The following is a 21642-nucleotide window of genomic DNA, read 5'->3' as shown; positions in this document are numbered from 1 at the left end:
AGTAATCAGTCTCGCAGATATAGTAGCACAATTAATACGGACTTTTAATACTGGATTGAACTTGAGCTTTTGCCTTAAAACGTTTCCATTATCTGGATTTCCCAACATTGTCGACTCTAATGGATTATTTCTTTCCACATATTATGGAAAACAACCGTAACAAAACCGATCTCTATTAATTTGTTTGCCGCGCGGAGTGGCCGTGCGGTTTGAGGCGCCATGTCACAGATTGCGTGGCCCACCCGCCGGAGGTTCGAGTCCTCCCTTGGGCAAGGGTGTGTGTGTGTTGTTCTTAGCATAAGTTAGTTTAAGTAGTGTGTAAGTCTAGGGACCGATGACCTCAGCAGTTTGGTCCCTTAGGGATGCACACACATTTGAACTTTTAATTTCCTTACTGATCAGTTGCCTTATCATTAAGTTTGAGTTTTTAATGCTCTGAGAAAGCTCATTCCAATTGCAAATTTCAGTAATATGGTTATAGGACAGTTCATAATTAGCGAGAATTTTGTCAAGCTTTACAGGCTCTTAAACCATTTCTTGTGCGAGAACCAGAACGCGAACTGCACAACTTGTAACGAAAGTAATACGCACTATCTTTCGTTCGATAATATACAAGCCATGTACGTTTAACTTTTCGTCATTTGGTGGATGATAGCAGCAATGAAAAACTATAAAACACCTTCTTTTCCCACTGTTCCCTGGAAAACTTTACATTTTTTTCACTAATGTCTTGCATATCTTCCTGAATTCCTCTTATTCCAAAATTATCATTTATAATATGTCTCCAGGTTGCCGAATTGCTAAGATCAGTGACAACTTTAAGACCGCTGTCTTTCTTAGATGATTTTCTTTCTCCTTGATGATGTTGGGCTGCTCCGCTTTCTTCTCCTTTGGCACTTTCATAAGACGATTCTGCTTGCGAAACAGTTTTATCAGCCACTAGTTGCTGTTTAGAAATGTGCGATTCTTCAGCGATACCAACTGATGGAACTATAGTGACACTACACTAGATCTCATATAATTAAATTTCCCTTTAGATGTATAAGCCTGAAATTAATCTACGATAATGTTAGAAGCAGAAGACCCAGGTGTCCTTGCTTTCTGGGGATGTATGCTAGCCACTACAGCACCACAGCAGTATAGGAACTCAGCCGCTCTGACAACTCTAGCCAATGATTTAATAAGGGCAAAATAAACTGAAGACATGAACTGAAATTTTGAGTTAGGGAGGGCACTGGACTACCGTTGACCATGCAGGCGCGTTACCTATACTGCTGTGGTGGTGTAATGGCTATCACACCTGTCTAGTAAGCAACGAGCCCTGTTTCAAGTCCTCGCCGTGGTACAAATTTTACTCCATATCTTCAGCCCCCAACATTATTGTATATAACACAACATTATTTCACATTCACAGAAACACTGTCAGTCCGATTTAACAATATGTTTAATGAAGCCTTTTGCAGCGACTGCTATTTTAGTACGGCACACCTATTTGGCACCCAACAAGTACTCTTGCATAAAACAGATCACAGCACCACACACAGACAAATCCGTACTTGACGCACGACTGAGTTGCTGATCCAAGGCCGCGCACACATTAGGGCATCCTAATCAGGGTCCTTGACTCGAGTGTGTCCGGCCTGGGTATTAGCAATGGAAATCCCAAACCGCATACCAATCGTAAGAGGTGAGGGCTTGACTGCAGGCTACAAGTTGACCGGCCTACACGCCGCACTTTACCTAACATTGTGGGTAAAGAGGTGCACCGCGACGGTCGGCGACATCAAATGTTTCTGGTATTTTCATACAAGCCGGGAGAGAAATGGAAACCTGTATTGTCATAGATTCACTAAGAGAACTATTACCTCTGTCTCTGTTTTCATCAAAGCTGTCCAGTTTAGCCCCTCAGCGTGCGCATTTTTTGTAGCAACTCAACGAAAATAATTTTTTGCTGTCCTATTAGAATTGCGATCAACTGACTATTTTTTTTTTTATATAATTTTATTTTTGTGATTTGGGACCATATCACCACGGCTCCTGTGTGAGGAATTGAAACCATGGTGGTAAATGGATTTCCCATTTCCCTTTTGTGAGCTGTTATGTGTTGCCATTACACGTAAAAAAATATGAAAAGTGTTTCCTGTTTTTATTTTACGTTTTCTTTTAATTTATTTAAAAAATATTTGTTACTGATATTAAAGTTTACTTACCACAATGCGAAAATTATCCTTGAAACATTATCACACAATAAAGACACGAGCTGATGCAAGTCACAATAATGTATATAGCAGAAGCAAAGCAATGTGTTCCGACAACAGTAGTGATCCCACGACAAACAGAAACTGACTGTTATAGCAGTTTTTATACACCTAGTGCAGTGTACTACCACGAGATGTCACACATAGACAACCGTGGTAAGATATATTCCCAAAAGCTTTGGGATACCCCTAAGTTGGTGCTGACAAGGGAACCTCCCCATCGCACCCCCCTCAGATTTAGTTATAAGTTGGCACAGTGGATAGGCCTTGAAAAACTGAACACAGATCAATCGAGAAAACAGGAAGAAGTTGTGTGGAACTACGAAAAAATAAGCAAAATATACAAACTGAGTAGCCCATGTGCAAGATATGCAACATCAAGGCTAATTCAGAATTAGGAGCGCCGTGGTCCTGTGGTTAGCGTGAGCAGCTGCGGAGCGAGAGGTCCTTGGTTCAAGTCTTCCCCGTAGCGAAAAATTTAATTTTTTTCAGTTCACGAGACAAACTCTTATGTTTTCATCACTTTTTTGGGAGTGATTATCATATCCACAAGAAAACCGAAATCGGATAAAGTAGAAGAATCTTTTTACCCATTCGCCAAGTGTACAAGTTAGGTGGGTCGACAACATATTCCTGTCATGTGACGCACATGCCGTCACCAGTGTCGTATAGAATATATCAGACACGTTTTCCTGTGGAGGAATCGGTTGACCTATGACCTAGCGATCAAATGTTTTCGGTTCCCATTGGAGGGCCACGTCCTTTCGTTTACTAATCGCACGGTTTACCGTTGCGGTCGCAAAACACATACACTAAACTTATTACAGTGAACAGAGACGTTAATGAACGAACGGACAGATCATAACTTTGCGAAAATAAAGAAATTAAAATTTTGAATGAAGAGAAGATTTGAACCAAGGACCTCTCGTTCCGCAACTACTCACGCTAACCACGGGACCACTGCGTTGCTGAGCTAATATCAGCCTTGATGTTGCCTTACTCATGGACTACTCATTTTGTATATTTTGCTTATTTTTTCATAGTTCCACACAACTTCTTCCTGTTTTCTCGATTGATCTGTGTTCAGTTTTTCAAGGCCTATCCAGTGTGCCAACTTATATCTAAATCTGAGGGGGGTGCTATGGGGAGGTTCCCTTGTGAGTATGCTTCCCAAAGACTACAAATGACAGATTAATTTTGTGGTAAATATGCTTCCCAAGCCCCTTCCAGAAACTACTGGTGGTAACTGTGCTTCCCAGTAACCATTAAAACACAGTTGTTTGGTGGGATATACTTCCCACACTCCTGAAGGCAATAAACGGAAGCAACAGTTGGCGCAGCGGATTGCCACCAGATGCCAGGAGCGTACAGAAGTGGTAATACATATACTCTTAAACGTTGTAGAAAAATACCTTTAATGGGAAGTATATGCCCCACAGGCCACGAAAGGGTTAAGGAGAAGTGGAATGAACAATGAAGGTGCTGTCGACAACAGAACTAGCGTGAATTTAGCCATTTAACATTTTAATTTGAATTTGTTTTCTTTTAGCAGGGAAGCAGACTGTTCGTTAAGTGAGGACAAATATTGACAGAATGAAATCACAATGAAATCCAGACCCTTCGCTGCTTACAGGCGCTGATAAATGTCAATGGGGAGAGTTGAAAATTTGTGCCCCGACCAGGACTCGAACCTGAGATCTCTATCGCTTACTACATTTCAGCAGTTAATGCACTAAAACTGCCACATGAAACATGGCGTTTTAATTTATTGCTTCTTTACTACTAACTCTATTTGCAACACATTTTGCAGACAGAACTTACATATGTCGCTGAATGTACCTACAAAAACATATCATCGTACGACCCTAGTTCAGGAGATAAATCGTCATGAACAATAAGATGCGTGTGAAACTGCTGCATCATGCAATACTAACAGTTACTACTAACTCTATTCGCAACGTATTTCGCAGATGATATCCGCAGATGCTGTTGAACGTACCAAGAAAAATGTATCATTGTACGAGTCATAGATCAGGAGCTATGAAGTCATAGACACTGTCATGCGTGAGAAACTGCCGCATCCTGCATGACATTTTAATGTATTAATTCTTTGCCGCTAGCTCTACTCAAAACTTACTTCACAGGCAGTAGGCACATATACAGTGGACGCATATACTACTGGACGTACCTACAAAAGCATATCAGTGTACAACTCATAGTTCACGATATACGTCGTCATTAATCGTGAACAACGCGAAAATCAATCTGCCAGACGAAATTTGCTAGACATACTGATGAAATACGTGCGCAAATTCGCGTCTTAAATGATGAACAACATAATTTTCTATTTTGTTCTATTAACACTTGTATAGTTTTCAGTCCCTTTTTTAAAATCATATTTGAGTTTGTGTTCTCTAATGCTGTCGAAAACATTTCCGAAGTGTTTTCTTTAATCAGCATATACTGTTGAGTGCCACAGATAAAAAACGTCTGCTGCACTTCACATAAGATTCGTTCTTGAATCCTGCGTACTAAAGGCTATCTGAACAACGACCGCACATCCCATGCACAGTGGAAGTTATGCACACTGGTGACATGACTTGGATAGTCAAGTGCTTCGTCCTTACATGTAAGCCACGAAAATTATTACACGCTGCCGGCCGCTGGTGGCCGAGCGGTTCTGGCGCTACAGTCTGGAACCGCGCGACCGCTACGGTCGCAGGTTCGAATCCTGCCTCGGGCATGGATGTGTGTGTTGTCCTTAGGTTAGTTAGGTTTAAGTAGTTCTAAGTTCTAGGGGACTTATGACCTCAGCAGTTGAGTCCCATAGTGCTCAGAGCCATTTGAACCATTATTACACGCTAGGTATATGTAAACATAATTGACAAGAGGACAGTGTCCTCTTAAAAAGAACGCTAGGCATAAGGCTGAAATCGCAGTCGTAGTGAATAAACAGTATTAACAGCAGTCCACTGAAAAGTACTATCCTTTCTAAAATACTGCAGGAGTTTGGACGCGTCTGGAACCGCGCGACCGCTACGGTCGCAGGTTCGAATCCTGCCTCGGGCATGGATGTGTGTGATGTCCTTAGGTTAGTTAGGTTTAAGAAGTTCTAAGCTCTAGGGGACTGCTGACCTTAAGTATTATACACGCCAATAGTTACCATAAGTACTTGCCAGATTTACTCACTGGAGTCGAATCCTGGATTGATGGGAGCTACGGTGACGCCCCTCAGCAGAGCACCGGCCATGACAGGCGTGAACTGTGGGACGATGCTGGTGGCCACCACTAGCACGTCGCCGGGCTTCAAACCACGTTCTTTCAGCTCCAAGGCGACGCCAGCAGCGCGCTGCGACAGCTCGCGGTAGGTGACGGTAAGGCGGCCCAGCTCTGGATACACCTGCAACACGGTGTACAGCTGTCAGTTCCTAGCAGGAGAGGAGCATCAAAGCTTTTCCGATGTGCTCTTATGCATGGTCCCTGAAGATAAAGTGGACTGATAGCTCAACGTTCTCCACAGAATCAGCAAGGAGAGGAATTTATGTAGCTTGATGAAGGGATCCTTTTTGTAATATATATGGACACTGTGAAGAGTGCAGTTGCCATTGTTCCAATTGCACCCCTGTAATTCATCTTTAACAACAAAATTGAGATTAATCACATTGTGACTGAGAAATAAAAGAGTGTGAAGAAGTTTTTCAATTTTGTTAATTAGTGTGTCACAGAACTCTTACATTGAAGTGATCTGAACACTTAAAGTCATTCTATCAGTTGATACCCACTGACTGTACTGAACCATCTCATCAGGATCATACTCTTCTATTTCATTTTCTAAGTGCTTTTGGAGCAATGAACTGGCGGGCCTTTTTCACACAGATTTCTATCACATGTTACTATTTTCGTTAGATCTTCGTATGTTTCTCTAATAGAAATGGAATTTAGATGCAATTTAAGGTTTTGGTGGTAAAAGCACACACATAATGTCGTGATTCGAGAATTTCGGTGTAAATTCTAGAACCACTCGGCCTTCTACCTTCTAGAACACATGATATTTTAGATGTTAGTGTGGGATGATAGAATCCTACCTACTGCTTGTGACGACATTATGTGTGTGCTTTTACCACCAAAACCTTAAATTGCATCTAAATTCCATTTCTATTAGAGAAACATACGAAGATCTAACGAAAATAGTAACATGTGATAGAAATCTGTGTGAAAAAGGCCCGCCAGTTCATTGCTCCAAAAGCACTTAGAAAATGAAATAGAAGAGTATGATCCTGATGAGATGGTTCAGTACAGTCAGTGGGTATCAACTGATAGAATGACTTTAAGTGTTCAGATCACTTCAATGTAAGAGTTCTGTGACACACTAATTAACAAAATTGAAAAACTTCTTCACACTCTTTTATTTCTCAGTCACAATGTGATTATCTAATCTCAATTTTGTTGTTAAAGATGAATTACAGGGGTGCAATTGGAACAATGGCAGCTGCACTCTTCACAGTGTCCATATATATTACAAAAAGGACAAACAGCTGCATGCAAAAAGTATTTGTATGGTTGCTGATGATCTAGAATATGATGTTGTCTTGGTGTACCAGACTATACTGAACTTTTTCCAGAAATTCATCTTGCATGTGTTGGATATTTCACCGATGGTTGTACTGCAAAACATAAATATTGTAAGAATTTTAGAAATATCTGCTACCATGAACACGACTTCAACATAAATTGCAGCTGGTCCTTTTTAGCTACTAGCCATGGCAAATCTATCTGTGAAGGTATTGGTGACAATGTTAAAAGACTTGTCACAAAAACAAGTTTGCAGAGAGGGTATAAAGATCAAATACTTACAGCTTCACAGCTTGAGAACCTGCGAGGCATTTCAGTTCTCTTTGTTTCAAAAGATGAAATGGTACAAGTCACACATTATCTTTCTCAGCACTTCACAAGTGCAAAAACAATTCCTGGAACACGATCTGTGCATTACATTGTACCAGTATCATCAACCAAGATTGGAGCAAGAAGGCTGAGCTGTGATACAGATTTTAGTATCGTGCATGATTTTTCAGATGCACTTCCGCCACTAACGCCAGAATGCACTGTACAGCCCAACTGCTATGTTGCATGTGCATATGACTTCTTGGTATTTGGCAATGGTTGAGAGGGTGAATTGTGAAGAAGTAGATGTTACAGTAAGGTTCATGCATCCTCATAGACCATCCCACTCTTTCTATTGGTCTGATAATGATGTTTGGGATGTTTCTTTCTCTCATATTCTATGTGAAGTTGATATCACCACAGCAACAGGCCATTCTTATTCTCTGAGCAAAGAGTCCTCAAAGTTGGTGGAAGAAAAGTGGTCCTCATACAAAAAAATATTATCCAAGCATCAAAGTGTCTCATGACATGTGCAGTTCCGAATCAATTTGATTGCAAATTGCAGGACCAGCATTTTGTGCAGGTTTGACAGTATTGGCTTTTGACAAAATGCTTGAATATTATGAACAAAATGCTACGTATTTTTACATTGAGTTAATTTGGTTATGGCAGAGGTAAGAAAGTGTTCATATGTCCAAGTTGCCCTATCTTTTATAATGTGTAATTTTGTTTAAATATTGCAAATTTTGTTCAGTTTGGATATTGTTATGTGTACTTATGATGTTAATGTCTCTTGGGTAGTAATTGTATTTCTCTCCAGAATAGTTCTTGTGTGATGAAACTTTATTATTTGTAGATCACTTTCTAATTTTTTCAGTGTTTTCTAGAGAGATGGGGGGGGGCAACTGTCCAAATATTTTTTCTAATTTAACAATAAAAATAAAAAAAATTAATTTACAAAAATTTAATTGGACAATTCTAACATGTTTTCAGAAACCACATGTCCATAAGGATATTCAGGAAAAAAAGTGTCAGCGTACCATTTTTTGTTTAAAAACTGCAGCCAATTTTCAAATTTTTACATTTTTCTTTGAAGTAACGCATTGCATCAAACTTTCAGCAATTGCACAGTACACAAAATCTCGTTCACAACTAGATAATGGGTGTCATGGCCTGGATGACGTGACATGGATTGACCCATATGTAGATGCTGTACATGAGATTTTCTCGCCAAATGAAGAGATTCAGCTCCTTTATAAATAAATGGTGTATCCTCTACTATGTAATTGACACTGACTTCAACCTTGTATCGTCAGATCCATCCTGTCCAGCACAGATTGAGTCTTTTCCTGCTAATTTCGAGGTGGAGGAGGGGAAGGGAGGGCTGGGGGATTTGACAGAGGGGGGGGGTTAACTAATTGATCGATTTAATCAATTAGGTAATTAATCTGATGTCAAAAGTTTGCTCATATAGGCGACAGGGAGGGTTGGGAATTGCACAGAGGGGTAGTGGAGGAGGATTGGGTTGTGAGGTTTCTTAGATTATCCCCAGGGGGTCAGAAATCAATTAGCATAGCAATGAATTAAGGAGAGGGGCAGAGGTTACATGAATAACCACTTAGCAGAGCAATAGGTTGAGATCATAAATCAATCAGCCGTCACAATTTAAGTAATTTGCGTGTTAATTTGATATCAAAAGTGCACCAGAAAACCCATTGGCATACTACTTACGTGCTGCAACTAAGGTAGTTTTGCTAAATGGGGACAAACTGGAGTGAACAGTCGCTGAGAAGATAAGGAGCAGAAAAAGTCACATGGACGTATGGCCAGAAGAGCGTTTTAAGGGAGTTATACATATTTGAAATATGATATCTTTTTTATTACTCGTGGTATACTGTAATGGGATGGTAGTTCTGCAGTTGCTCAGTGATGAGGATATTGCATATAAATAATTAGTCATACGATGCAGTGCCAAAAGGTAGAACTAAATATACAGTTGGCAACTTTAATTAATTTACAAAAATTAAATTGTACAATTCTAACGTGTTTTCAGAAACTACTAATCTTAGTCTACTGTATGTGCCCATTGCCACTGACACAGCTAAAGTTTGCTACTACATGATGGTGGTCCATCTCAGTTCTGTATTTTCATTTGGAGACATCTCAACATCCACCCCTTCTGACAACTCGGTCGAGGTTGTCCAGTCGTATGGCCACCCAGTTAGCAGACCTGGACACTTTAAATATGTGCCTGTGGGGGACATGTAAGAAATCGTGTACTGTGGAGTGTATCCCAGATGTGCAGACACTGGAACAAAGCATTCTGGCTGCCTGTGACAGCGTTGAAGTGCACATACAACCATATGCATCAGTCGCTATTGCATAGTGTTCAGACTTGGTTAGAGCCACTTTGAACATATTTTCTAATGGTGGTCTCTTCACAGCATATTATGGACAGTATTGTGCTGTAGAGACCTAATACCTTGTAGAATAGACACCACTGATTTTCAGCCATAGACCCCATGACCTTTCTTGCTCTGTATACTCTGAAATCGTTTCCTGTAATTTGTCCCCATTCAGCAAAATAAACCTGATTTTCTGTCCCGTACAGCTCTTTCTAGTACCACGACATGTCTGTGGTGCAGGTTTAAATTCAGTCGGAGGAAGAATGTAAATATGGCGGTCGAACGGCACCGACGAGTACCTGTCGGACGATCCATGGAAGTTTTAGTGAAAGTGCGTACGAGAGGACCATGGAGTATTTATGTAACTCTGAGATAATAGTGTCAGTGACTATTGTTAATGAAAAATGACTTCTGTCTTACCCTTGTTTCTGATTTATGTTGAGAATGGACATGGTGTGTAAGCCAACATTCTCGTAAATGTAAATTAGTTTGTTTCTGCCGTTTGGAGACACGAGAGACTTACTAAACAGTATGTATTAATCTGAAGAGTGGGATTTGTAACATGTCTGAAGTTTAAATATACGTCGATAATTGAAGCAAATGAAAATTAGTAAGTCTACTTATTTTTATAAATAGAAAGACTCTTAAGAAATTCCTGTAGCTAGTAGCATACTTCGGAGAAGAAGAGAAAGAGAGTTTTCAGTAGCAGGCTAGCCAGCAAAGAAGGTCGGCCGAGCATCTCAAGTAAGTCATCTCGTAAAACAAGTGGAAGTTTGCATACATACTTTACCACTTTAAGTCGTCCAAACTGTTAGAATACTGTATGTATTCCTGATGATGCTACAAGTATACACGGTTTTGGTTGAAGAGAAGCAAATTTTGATAATCCTACTTTGTCTTCAGGATACTTTTTTTATAGAGAGAATACAATTCAGTTAAATTACTTAAAACAAGACACTTTTGTTTTTAGGTATTTTCGCTGGTGATCACTTTTGTCTTTTTTCCCAGGCATTATTTTTGTGCCTTTGTCATTCAAATAAAAATTCTTTACTTTTTGCACTGTATCATGTGTCAATGTCTTTCCTCTTTTCTGCTCAGCCATCGATAAAATACTCTTCTCCATTTAAAAAGCTCTTGCTTGTCGTACCAAATATTCAGAAACCTGAAATTTGGAACTGACTTTCTGTCGAGACCAAGATGGCATCACAAAAGTAAGTAACTGAATTTTTTCACGATTGTTTGAAAATTCAATTTCCTGTTTGATTTCGTCCATGAGTTCATCATGATGTTTTGCCTTTTCTTCCAGTTCTGTTACATTACTGTCAGGGATAGAGCTTGCATCAGCTGCCAACTCAGCTTGATATGTATGTGAAATTTTCGTTTGGCTGCTGCATACTGATTATGCCAATCAAATGAATGCAGCTTTGCAGGAGATACTCCTAAGCTAGTATTGAGCACACATTTTTCAGGGTCTGCACTTTCACATTACTGTCATTTATATAATCTGGCGATGAGTCGTCACTTGCTTGTTTTTCATTAATAAGTTTTGTACAGGTAGGGCACATTTTCTCCCCAAGAATAACGCTTAAGTCTCTCATTTTGAAGGTCTTTGTCTTTTCTAAACTAATTTCACGCAATCCAAATGAAACAGATCGTTTATGGCGCTTGAAGGGATCACAGCAAATTTTCTTATGTGGAGAGAATCTGCGCTGGTACCGGCCTTCGTGTTGAACACACACACATGAAACACTTAAATCACAGTATTAATGACTGTTGCTTCGCCATAGTAAAAGTTCTTGTTCTTCATTGATCAGATCATTTACACAAGTCAGGGCATTATCATATATATCTTCCAGATACTGGCCAAGAAAACACTGCCTACTTGTATTTTCCATACTGCTTCAGTCATAAAACCAACATTTTTCGTAAATAATTCAAAAGATGATTGGTGTAACATCAAAAGTAATTAAATAATGAAAAATGATTGTACCCCATTGTTTCATAACAAAAATATTTCACATTATTATTGTAACATTAGGGGACTTACTTTTGTTTTGGAATGAATAGTTAAAAACTGCAACAATTGAAGTTTTAACCAATAATTGATTCTCGGTGCAACTCAGTACAAGAGCTCAGAACTGCATGCTCAGTGAACATATGACTCAAAACAAAGGAACTGGATGATGCTATACATGTAGTGGCAATAAAACAGTGTTCTCAGATATGATTTGTTCCTAGGAAAATCCAGTGTAGCCAACTTCAGCAATTTAACGGTGAAATGGTAGTCATGAGTTAGCAAATTCAATATTTCTTTTACAATAACGTTTTTTTCACACTTCCCTTTATTTCTAGAAACTGATTCTTCTTATGTAACATAAGGGAATATATATAATAGTATTGTTAATTTTTTAAAGGTGTCTATTGGGGAAATACTTTAAAAAATTATAGTGTCCATGCATGGAATTTATTTAAAAGAAATTATTTACAATTTTTTCTGAATTGGGGATGGTGGATATTGACTACAAGAAGGATGACTATAAAAAATAAACCTTCCTCTTTAACTAAAAAAAGATTCAAGCTTCCCTTGAAAAACTGTAGGAACTATTGCCTGAACTCCTGAAGCTATACAACTTCTTTTTATCATAAGTGAAAAAGTAAACGACCTGCAACATTTACATTCTGGAGATGTAAATATATGTAGGTAAACTTCCACTACCCAAAAATTTCAAGGATTTTGATGATGGGTATCATTTCCTAAAATTTCTGGGTGATTTTCCATGGTATGACCCATATCCTAATATGTAATTTCACACTGTAGATTTGTTGCGAGATTTTAATGTGTGTGTGCTCATCTTGATGTGCAGGGATCAACTGAGCTAGTGCACAGTCTCACTCGCATAGGACTTCCCAAGCCCCCATCCCTCAGCCCCTCTGTCTCCACCCTTCACAGAAGAAATTTCCAGGCAAAAGACAGAGTCTGCACTGAAGAGGAAGGCTCTCACAACATGACAGTCAAATCAGTTCAATAATATATTGATGCATATTCTTTATTTAATCAATTTGTGGGAGACCGGACTCCCCCACTTGGGTAAAGCTTACATCTTCACCTCCATCCCCACTTCGCTTGATATAATAACTGTAGGCACCGAGGAATGGGATGAAGTGTGGTATAGTACACGCTGTTTGGGGTCGCCCTGCCTTTGTGTCTGTCACCCAGGCAACATCACCCAATGTCCTAATTACAGATCATGATGATAAATACCACCGACCATGGATGAGATGTTGGTCTTCTTTGATCTCGTGGCCCCAAACAAAGAATCAGATGGCACCTTCTGTTGATCAGGAAATTCCAGATTCGCTTCCTGTCTCCATCTCTCCCAAGTGGCTAAGTCCTGGTTGTGTGTGAACCAACGTCTCCAACCACACAAACAGTGGTTTTCATCTGTTCCTATTGGCTAATGCTAGGGACAAAGGGAGCCCTGACGCAATTTCGATATAGTGGGAAACAGTGCATTTGCACCACCCTATCAAATTCATTGTTTAAACATTTACAGGTGCCAAATAGATCGCTTAAAACATTCGCCATCACTTTATGACGATTCTTCTTCATACCAAGACATACATTGTACGTTTGAGAATCACACACAAATATTTTGCAAATCAAGTGACTAAATTTCTGCCACAAATAAGTTGTAGCGCTAAATATATCCAAAGTCTTGTACGCGCCAATGTTTGACAGCACAAGCATCCTCCTCCACCACAACGTTTCCACTAAACATAATGGGTGAAAAAATTCTGCCAATCACACACACTTGTTTTTGCAAAGAGTGCATCATACGATGACTGTCGGGAGCTGCTGCCGTGCTGCTGCCCGACACATCACATCACATCACATCACGGATGCCAGTTGTGGAGACCCACACATGCATCAGCCACACCAGCAGCTGCACATCCAAAACCCGGCATCCAAACAGCGGCACTACCGAACACTCAGACGTCAGAGAGACTGTCACTAATCAGTCAACCAACCAGTTTACGAGTGTGGAATAACTGTCCTGGTAAACACCCGTCATATTGAATCTTCTCACGCAACACACACGTCTGTTCCTGTCGCTGCTCATCCAACATACTGGTTACTTCGCTAGCCAGTCGTCCAGAGAGCACCATTACAGGCAAGAGCCAACAGGTCGGAGCATTCCTTATAGCTAACCGCAAGTCACTGACTAAGCTAAGCCATGACTCCCAATCGTCTAAAGTCGCATGACCACTTGTGCCGCTGGCCGCAGTGCACTGTGGGTCAAGCAGGTGCAGCTTGGACATACACTGGGTGATCAAAACGTCAGCATAAATTTGAAAACTGAATAAGTCACGGAATAATGTAGATAGAGAGGTACAAATTGACACACATGCTTGGAATGACATGGGGTTTTATTAGAACAAAAAAAAAAATACAAACGTTCAAAAATGTCCGACAGATGGCGCTTCATCTGATCAGAATAGCAATAATTAGGATAACGAAGTAAGACAAAGCAAAGATGACGTTCTTTACAGGAAATGCTCAATACATCCACCATCATTCCTCAACAATAGCTGTAGTCGAGGAATAATGTTGTGAACAGCACTGTAAAGCATGTCCGGAGTTATGGTGAGGCATTGGTGTCAGATGTTGTCTTTCAGCATCCCTAGAGATGGTCGATCACGATACACTTCGGACTTCAGGTAACCCCAAAGCCAATAATCGCACGGATTGAGGTCTGGGGACATGGGAGGCCAAGCATGACGAAAGTGGCGGCTGAGCACACGATCATCAGCAAACGACGCGCGCAAGAGATCTTTCTCGCGTCTAGCAATATAGAGTGACTTTTTTTGTTCTAATAAAACCCCATGTCATTCCAGGCATATGTGTCAAGTTTTACCTCTCTATCTACATAATTCCGTTGTTTATTAAGTTTTCAAATTTATACTGACTTTTTTATCACCCGGTAGTTCTAATTGCAATTCCATTCCGACACAGTCTCTCCCCAGCGTACAAAATCCGCTTTTAATGACCTTGCGGATAACATCGGAAGTTCACTGAGGCTTTTTGCGGATGATGCTGTGTTATATCGAGAGGTTGTAACAATGAAAAATTGTACTGAAATGCAGGAGGATCTGCAACGAATTGACGCATCGTGCAGGGAATGGCAACTGAATATAAATGTAGAGAAGTGTATGTGCTGCGAATACACAGAAAGAAACATCCTTTATCAGTTAGCTACAATATAGCAGGTCAGCTACTGGAACCAGTTAATTCCATAAATTATCTGGGAGTAGGCATTAGGAGTGATTTAAAATGGAATGATCATATAAAGTTGATCGTCGGTAAAGCAGATGCCAGACTGAGATTTACTGCAAGAATCCTAAGGAAATGCAGTCCGAAAACAAAGGAAGTAGGTTACGGTACACTTGTTTGCCCACTGCTTGAATATTGCTCACCAGTGTGGGATCCGTACCAGATAGGGTTGATAGAAGAGAGAGAGATGATCCAACGGAGAGCAGCGCGCTTCGTTACAGGATCATTTAGTAATCGCGAAAGCGTTACGGAGATGATAGATAAACTGCAGTGGAAGACTGTGCAGGAGAGACGCTCAGTAGCTCGGTACGGGCTTTTGTTGAAGTTTCGAGAACATACCTTCACCGAGGAGTCAAGCACTATATTGCTCCCTCCTACGTATATCTCGCGAAGAGACCATGAGGATAAAATCAGAGAGATTAGAGGCCACACAGAGGCATACCGACAATCTTTCTTTCCACGAACAATACGAGACTGGAATAGAAGGGAGAACCGATAAAGATACTCAAAGTATCCTCCGCCACACACCGTCAGGTGGCTTGCGGAGTATGTCTGAGACAGAATGTTGCTGACCATACACCTCGAATTTCTCAAGCAAGACGTAGATTTCTCCGTTTTATACGAGTTAATTTCGAAGACAGAAGATGTCGGGGCAGACACGTGTATTCGCATCGTTAATGTACCGTTCCTTGTTGTGAAAATCCTTTGACAGTATGGCACAGGTTATATGTTCTCTCAGTATTCCCTCATCAGCCAAAAAAATCTGTTCTAACCAGCTTAACATCTATTACATCCTGCATCACAGGACTGGAATATTAAACTCATTATTGATTTGTGACGGAGTGCTAAGAGCATGTTCTACCTGTGTCATACGATGCTTCCTCTATTTCCGACTCTCTTAAATTAATCAAATGCTTCATCACATACAAAGCCTCTTAAGGTAATCGCACAGAGAAGTTGTAAATATCAGGTTTATGCGACGTATCATTTTATAAATTCGGTAATATAGCTTATTTTATTGTGATGGTAATCTCTCCCTGAGTAGGTGAGAGATTGAAATTTCGTTGAAACATCTCGCCTGAATGAAAAAACGTCTATTACCACTCCAGCTCCCGGATCATACCCATTGCCCTCTAGCATTCGCTTCCAACCGCCCAGTGGCACGTCACTGATATCAAATTGATAGGTTAATTAATTAAATTGATCATGAGGGTCACTTTTCACAGTGAGCAATTAATTTGAAGATTAGATGGGTAGATCACGTAATTAATGAGGAGGTCCTGAAAAGAATTGAGGACATGAGGAATTTGTGGCACAACTTGACTAGAAGAAGGAATCGGTTGGTAGGACACGTCCTGAGACATCAAGGGATGTGTGCGGAGGGTGAAAATCGTAGAGGGGGACCAAAAGATGAATACACTTAAAAGATTCAGAAGGATATAGGTTGCAGCAGTTACTTGGAGTTGAAGGAGCTTGCACAGGATAGAGTAGCATGGAGAGCTGCATCAAACCAGTCTCAGGACTGATGACAACAAACTGAGTTATGGAATTTAATCATTTGTTTGGGATTACCAGGGGCTCGGGTCTCCTCCTGGCTATGATCACATACTAGGTTTAATCAAATACAAATTTTAAAAAAAAAGTTCGGGACTACCCTCGCGTTGCAAGGATAGTACCGTGCCATTTTTTTATCTACATGGGTAGCGGGTGGTGAAAGGGTACAGTACTGTCTCTGGACTGAAGACAACAATAACAACAATTTTTTTTCAACAATCAGATAACATTCGCCAGGTATCTTAAATGGGAATCCCTGGAGCGAAGACAATGTTCTTTTTGAGGAACACTATAGAGAACAGACATTTGAAGCTGAACACAGAAGTATTCTGCCACCACCAACAGACACTTCACATAAGAACCAATAATATAAGATACGAGAAATTAGAGCTCATAAGGAGGCAGTCTTTTTCACTCACTCTGTTTCAGAGTAGAATAGGAAAGCGAATGACTAGTAGTGGTACAGCGTACGCTCTGCCACAAACCACAGGACAGCTTGCGAAGTAAGTGTATCGATGTAAATGTAAATTTAGTCAACTTATTAAGATGTCAGTCCATCCATTTATAGAGACACAAAACTCTGAGAAGAATGGTTCAGATGGTTAAAATGGCTCTGAGCACTATGGGACTTAACTGCTGAGGTCATCAGTCCCCTTGAACTTAGAACTACTTAAACCTAACTAACCTAAGGACATCTCACACATCCATGCCCGAGGCAGGATTCGAACCTGCGACGTAGCGGTCGCGCGGTCGACTGTAGCGCCTAGACTGTAGCGCCTAGAACCGTTCGGCCACTCCGGCCTCAGAAGAATGTGCTCTCTTATTTATTTAGAAAACAAAGGACAGCACTTCTTTGTACAAGCTCCTACTTTTCTCACTGTAGTCTCTTTGCGAGTCGTATGCTATCTGCCAGTGACACTTAGAAGATGCGGTTTAGAGCTCACCTCTCAACTCCCCTTTCGTCAATCACTTACCTACTGTATTCTCATGAACATTCCATTCTCCGATATACAGCATTTGGATCCACATGATTCCATGAATACGAGATGTCCTCTAGCAAGTCACAGACCCGTGCTAACTCTCTCGAAATCCTATCATCTTCGGACAGCACTATTCCATTACTTACAAGGCAGTCTGGCCCTCCATCCGTCGCTGACTAGGTAGAGACTTATCATAGTGAGAAAAATAGCACACTAACGTACAGGAAGAAATTCACAACCATGTGGAGCATACGTGGACTGCGAACAAAAATTCAGAAGCATAACATCTAAAAGTCATCAATATCGAATGACAGTCTATAAATATCACCCTGTACATCTCCTTTATCATATTCCTGTGATTACTGCATTAAAAATACGACAGTGTAATGATGTCAGAGACTTTGTTGATAGCGCAATCCTCCTCCCCCACCCCTCTCTCCCCTCTCCTCTCTCTCTCTCTCTCTCTCTCTCTCTCTCTCTCTCTCTCTCTATATATATATATATATATATATATATATATATATATATATATATATATATATCCCTCGTTGTTTTTATAACATCAAATGGGGTAAAACTAGAAACTATAAAAACTTCGAAACTAACATCACCTGGCATAGAACTCGATAAGATATTACTGCATCAATCTCTTCTCCAATATCGAAAACAAATGTCTTATACATGTTGACATCGAAGTGGTGATCCTACTAAAAATATGTGTATTGCTCTGTTGGACCAGGTGTTCAGTGGTCGAAGTCCCCATGCTCAACCCTTTTGTATGTTTTGCCACCTGTACTGCTGTTCTGTAGGAGAACCATATTCCACAGACTATCAATCACAAGACAGGGTTCCTTGTGTTGTTCTTTCATAAGCAGTTTGATACTTTGTTTTTCTGCTGTAATAGATCCAAGTAGTGTATGACAACACCTTTGTACATCGCCTTCCTTTTTTTCTACCATTTTGAGGTCTGCATGAAGTGCTAAACTGGCATTAAAACATTTCGCTCCATTGGCTGTCAGAAAGCTGGACATCACATGATGTAAACTATGTTACTCCCACAACAACACACCGGCTGTTTGAAATAAATGACAGAGGTGGTGTTTCTTATTAACAAAAAATGTGAAACTTGAAGGACTTGCAGTATTGTGGAGCATCTCCAAACAGCTCTACAAAGGTAATGTCCTCTACATTTAAACTTATGTCCCATAGTGACAGCGTAGCAGATGTCTCAGTGTTCCATTTTCGAAGAGATCAAGAGCACTGATTCCTCATATTGGCGGGCATATCACACGTTGGTATATGATCTCAGTTTTGGTGTCCTAGACGACGGTCATAATGACCACCAAATCTTTGGACACTATGTCTTTCATTTATGTGGCTTACAATGTATATCCACTTGTGGAACATGTGGGTATTCTGCAGGATTTGAAGCCATAGAGCATGGATAGTATGGACCATCAGTTGTCAGTCGCACTGTTGGGAGAAAGGAATGATTTTCTTACACCCATGCGAGCATGTCTGTACCCTTATTCACACACAAGTTTGTCGTATCTCAGTTTTAAGTATTTTTCACCAACTTTCGTAATTTTACAAGGTTTCCCATACTTTAGTCGCATTTCACCTAGCTACTCGAGTTGCAAACCACCATTCTCAACGTCTTGTCACGTCACCAAAACGTCTCATCGCGTCGATCTTGTGAAGCCATCAGTCAATGACACTGAAGCATGATTCTCAATGTTTACAATATTTCTTGCACACTCTTTATGGTTGCACTGCTCAAAATTACTCCCCGTTTTATTTTTATTTATCATAACCTTCAACTCCAATATTTTTCGCTTTTTTGCCGAATTTTCGACACCCATAGGATTTTTAAAATTACGTGTCCTTTACAACGCCGGTTTATTTCGCCATCTCCGCACCTGATACATGGCGATCTGCAGTTTCCCGATCTCTAATTCTGTTGTTGCATTTCATGAGGCTCCGGCCTCACAAATCTTTGTTCCCTGTTTAGTTTTCCGTTACCCCTCTGAAAATTATTATTACATTGATAATTGTTTCTGTTCTGATCATTAAATTGATGTGGATGGTACTATTGCTCCTCTACTGGAACACAATTCCTTACTATCATTATTGAATTTCAATGCCTGGTTAAGTTTTTCAAAGAAATCTAAAAATTTATCGACGGAGTTGGTCGGACTGCGTACGAGATCCCATTGTAAATATTCCACAAGCGTCCTAAGCTCCCAGAGAACGATTTATGTGCGCTAACTTACCTCACGCACACAAAAATTCCTCACCGGCCCACTTACGTGTTTGAAACTTGGTCCGTTTAGGGACACATTCTGGAGTCGCGTTTGCTTCGCTTCCGTCCAGAATTTGTTCAGAAACGCCTATTCTCTACTAAAGTATTTAATTCTGCCCTGATGTCTTTAAACTGCTGTTCGAGCTCCTTTATTAAATTTTGATTCAAAATGTTCTTTTCTTTTTAAGCACTCTACCTCACAAATTGTTAACAGACTTATTTGTCTCTTCCTCAAGTGTATTTTGCCTCTGCACACAATTCTTTACCTCAGCACCCAGCACGTAATGTATCTTTTCCATCTTGTCCACGAAATAGTTTCCTACTGTGTCGAGTACGGTGTTAAGCAGACCAACCTCTTCAGAAATTTTGCTTGCATCTGCCCTTACGGCTTTTAATTTTAACTCAATCGGCCTTTCAATATCTGACTTAATTTTTACTGTTTCTGCCACATTTGTCTCCACTGAACCTGTCTCTGATTTTATTGAACCTATCTCTTTATTCAACGCACCCGTTTTTCAGAATTTCCTTTAACCTTGCTATTGAATCATTCGCAATTACATATCCCTTCTCTGATTTCGGACTACCTGCTGCACTGTTATCGGCTCTACCATCACTACCATTTTCAGATTTAGGACTAAGTGGCCCACTCACATTATCTGAACAACGCGCACTTGTGATTGCTTAATCACTGGAAGCTCCATCACTGGCGATGACTTAGTGGTTTCACACATATTCAACTTATACATAGATACTCCTACTACTGCGTCTATATGCCTCCGTATCAGCCCTAATGTCTTGTATTTTATCTCCGTAGTCCTTACCCGAAACGTATTCTGGCGGCAGTAGCATCGTTCATCAGTCAGCTTCAAATGGCGGGTCTATAAATTTTCTCAATACTGTTTCTCGAAAACAGCGTCGCGTTCCCTCCAGGGATTCTCATTTGAGTTCCCGAAGCATCTTCAGAACAATATTTCTTGAAACGAATAATTTAGCAAAAAGGGTTCTAATCTAACGTTTACAATTGGAGAAGGTGACAGAGAATTAAGTCGATTAATGCTTATTCGAGAAAGGACATGTCACATAAAGTGGAAGTGAACCTACTAATTCAGTGAAAATACCTACAGAAGATACCATCATTAAATGTAGGAAAGCGGTACGAGAATGGTAGCAAAAGTCCCGAAACTAAATAGTCAACGAAGACTCGCGAAAACTAAGTGCATGTCCTGATCAAAATACACGAAAAATTTACCATCTCAGAACAGTTCAGAGTTCAACATGATGATTTAAAAATTAACACACGCCATAGAAAGGATAAAATATCTCATACTCCGCATACGCACAGTTCCGTATTACAAGCGGAAGAAGTTAAGAGTCTTACTGTGGGGTACATTCAGAGCTCTCGAATTATAAAGTACCTTCAGAAGTACGATAGCGGCCGTTCAGTGCCCAGAATCAACGACCGAATCACGCATGTTGTCGTACGCAGTCTGCCTCTTTCCAGCACGCGACGTAAAGTCTGAAGTCTCGTTGCGGCTGTCAGCCACACGACCGAATAAAGCACCGTATCACAGGCAGGTCTGCCTTCTTCAAGAACAAACGTAAAAATTACTAAAGTCTCTCCGTTAAGCTTTTCACTCTAAAAGTCCCAGTCTTCACTTGACTCCAGCAGTTACACCTCTGTCCAGCTCTCATTAGCTGAAGCTCATCCCCACCAAGAATACATCGTTGTCAAGCTCTACAGACGTGACCATCTCGTAGATGAAGGTTTGTTCTTGAGTAAATAGGGCAGTATGTCTGCGAAAGCGTGCAAACGATAAAAAACACACGCCGTACAAAGATTGTCGTTAAATACGTTTTAAACGATCATTTGTGCCTTCTTGACAGAAGCGTCTTTTGATTCTCTTTTGAAACGTGGTGTCCGCTAATAGAT

At 40.4% G+C, this 21642-nt stretch overlaps 1 protein-coding gene across 1 annotated transcript in view; it reads right to left on the bottom strand.

Moving 5' to 3' along the window:
- LOC126198614 (uncharacterized) overlaps positions 1-21642 on the bottom strand; it is a 295295-nt gene that overhangs the window by 212418 nt on the left and 61235 nt on the right. Inside the window, exon 2 of the mRNA XM_049935066.1 lies at positions 5448-5658. Coding sequence (XP_049791023.1) covers positions 5448-5658 — 211 coding nt within the window. The remainder of the gene's footprint in view (positions 1-5447; positions 5659-21642) is intronic.

This window comes from Schistocerca nitens, chromosome 8 (genome assembly GCF_023898315.1).
Source record: "Schistocerca nitens isolate TAMUIC-IGC-003100 chromosome 8, iqSchNite1.1, whole genome shotgun sequence".
Classification (NCBI taxonomy): Eukaryota; Metazoa; Arthropoda; class Insecta; order Orthoptera; family Acrididae; genus Schistocerca; species Schistocerca nitens.
This window is presented reverse-complemented; position numbering and strand designations above follow the sequence as displayed.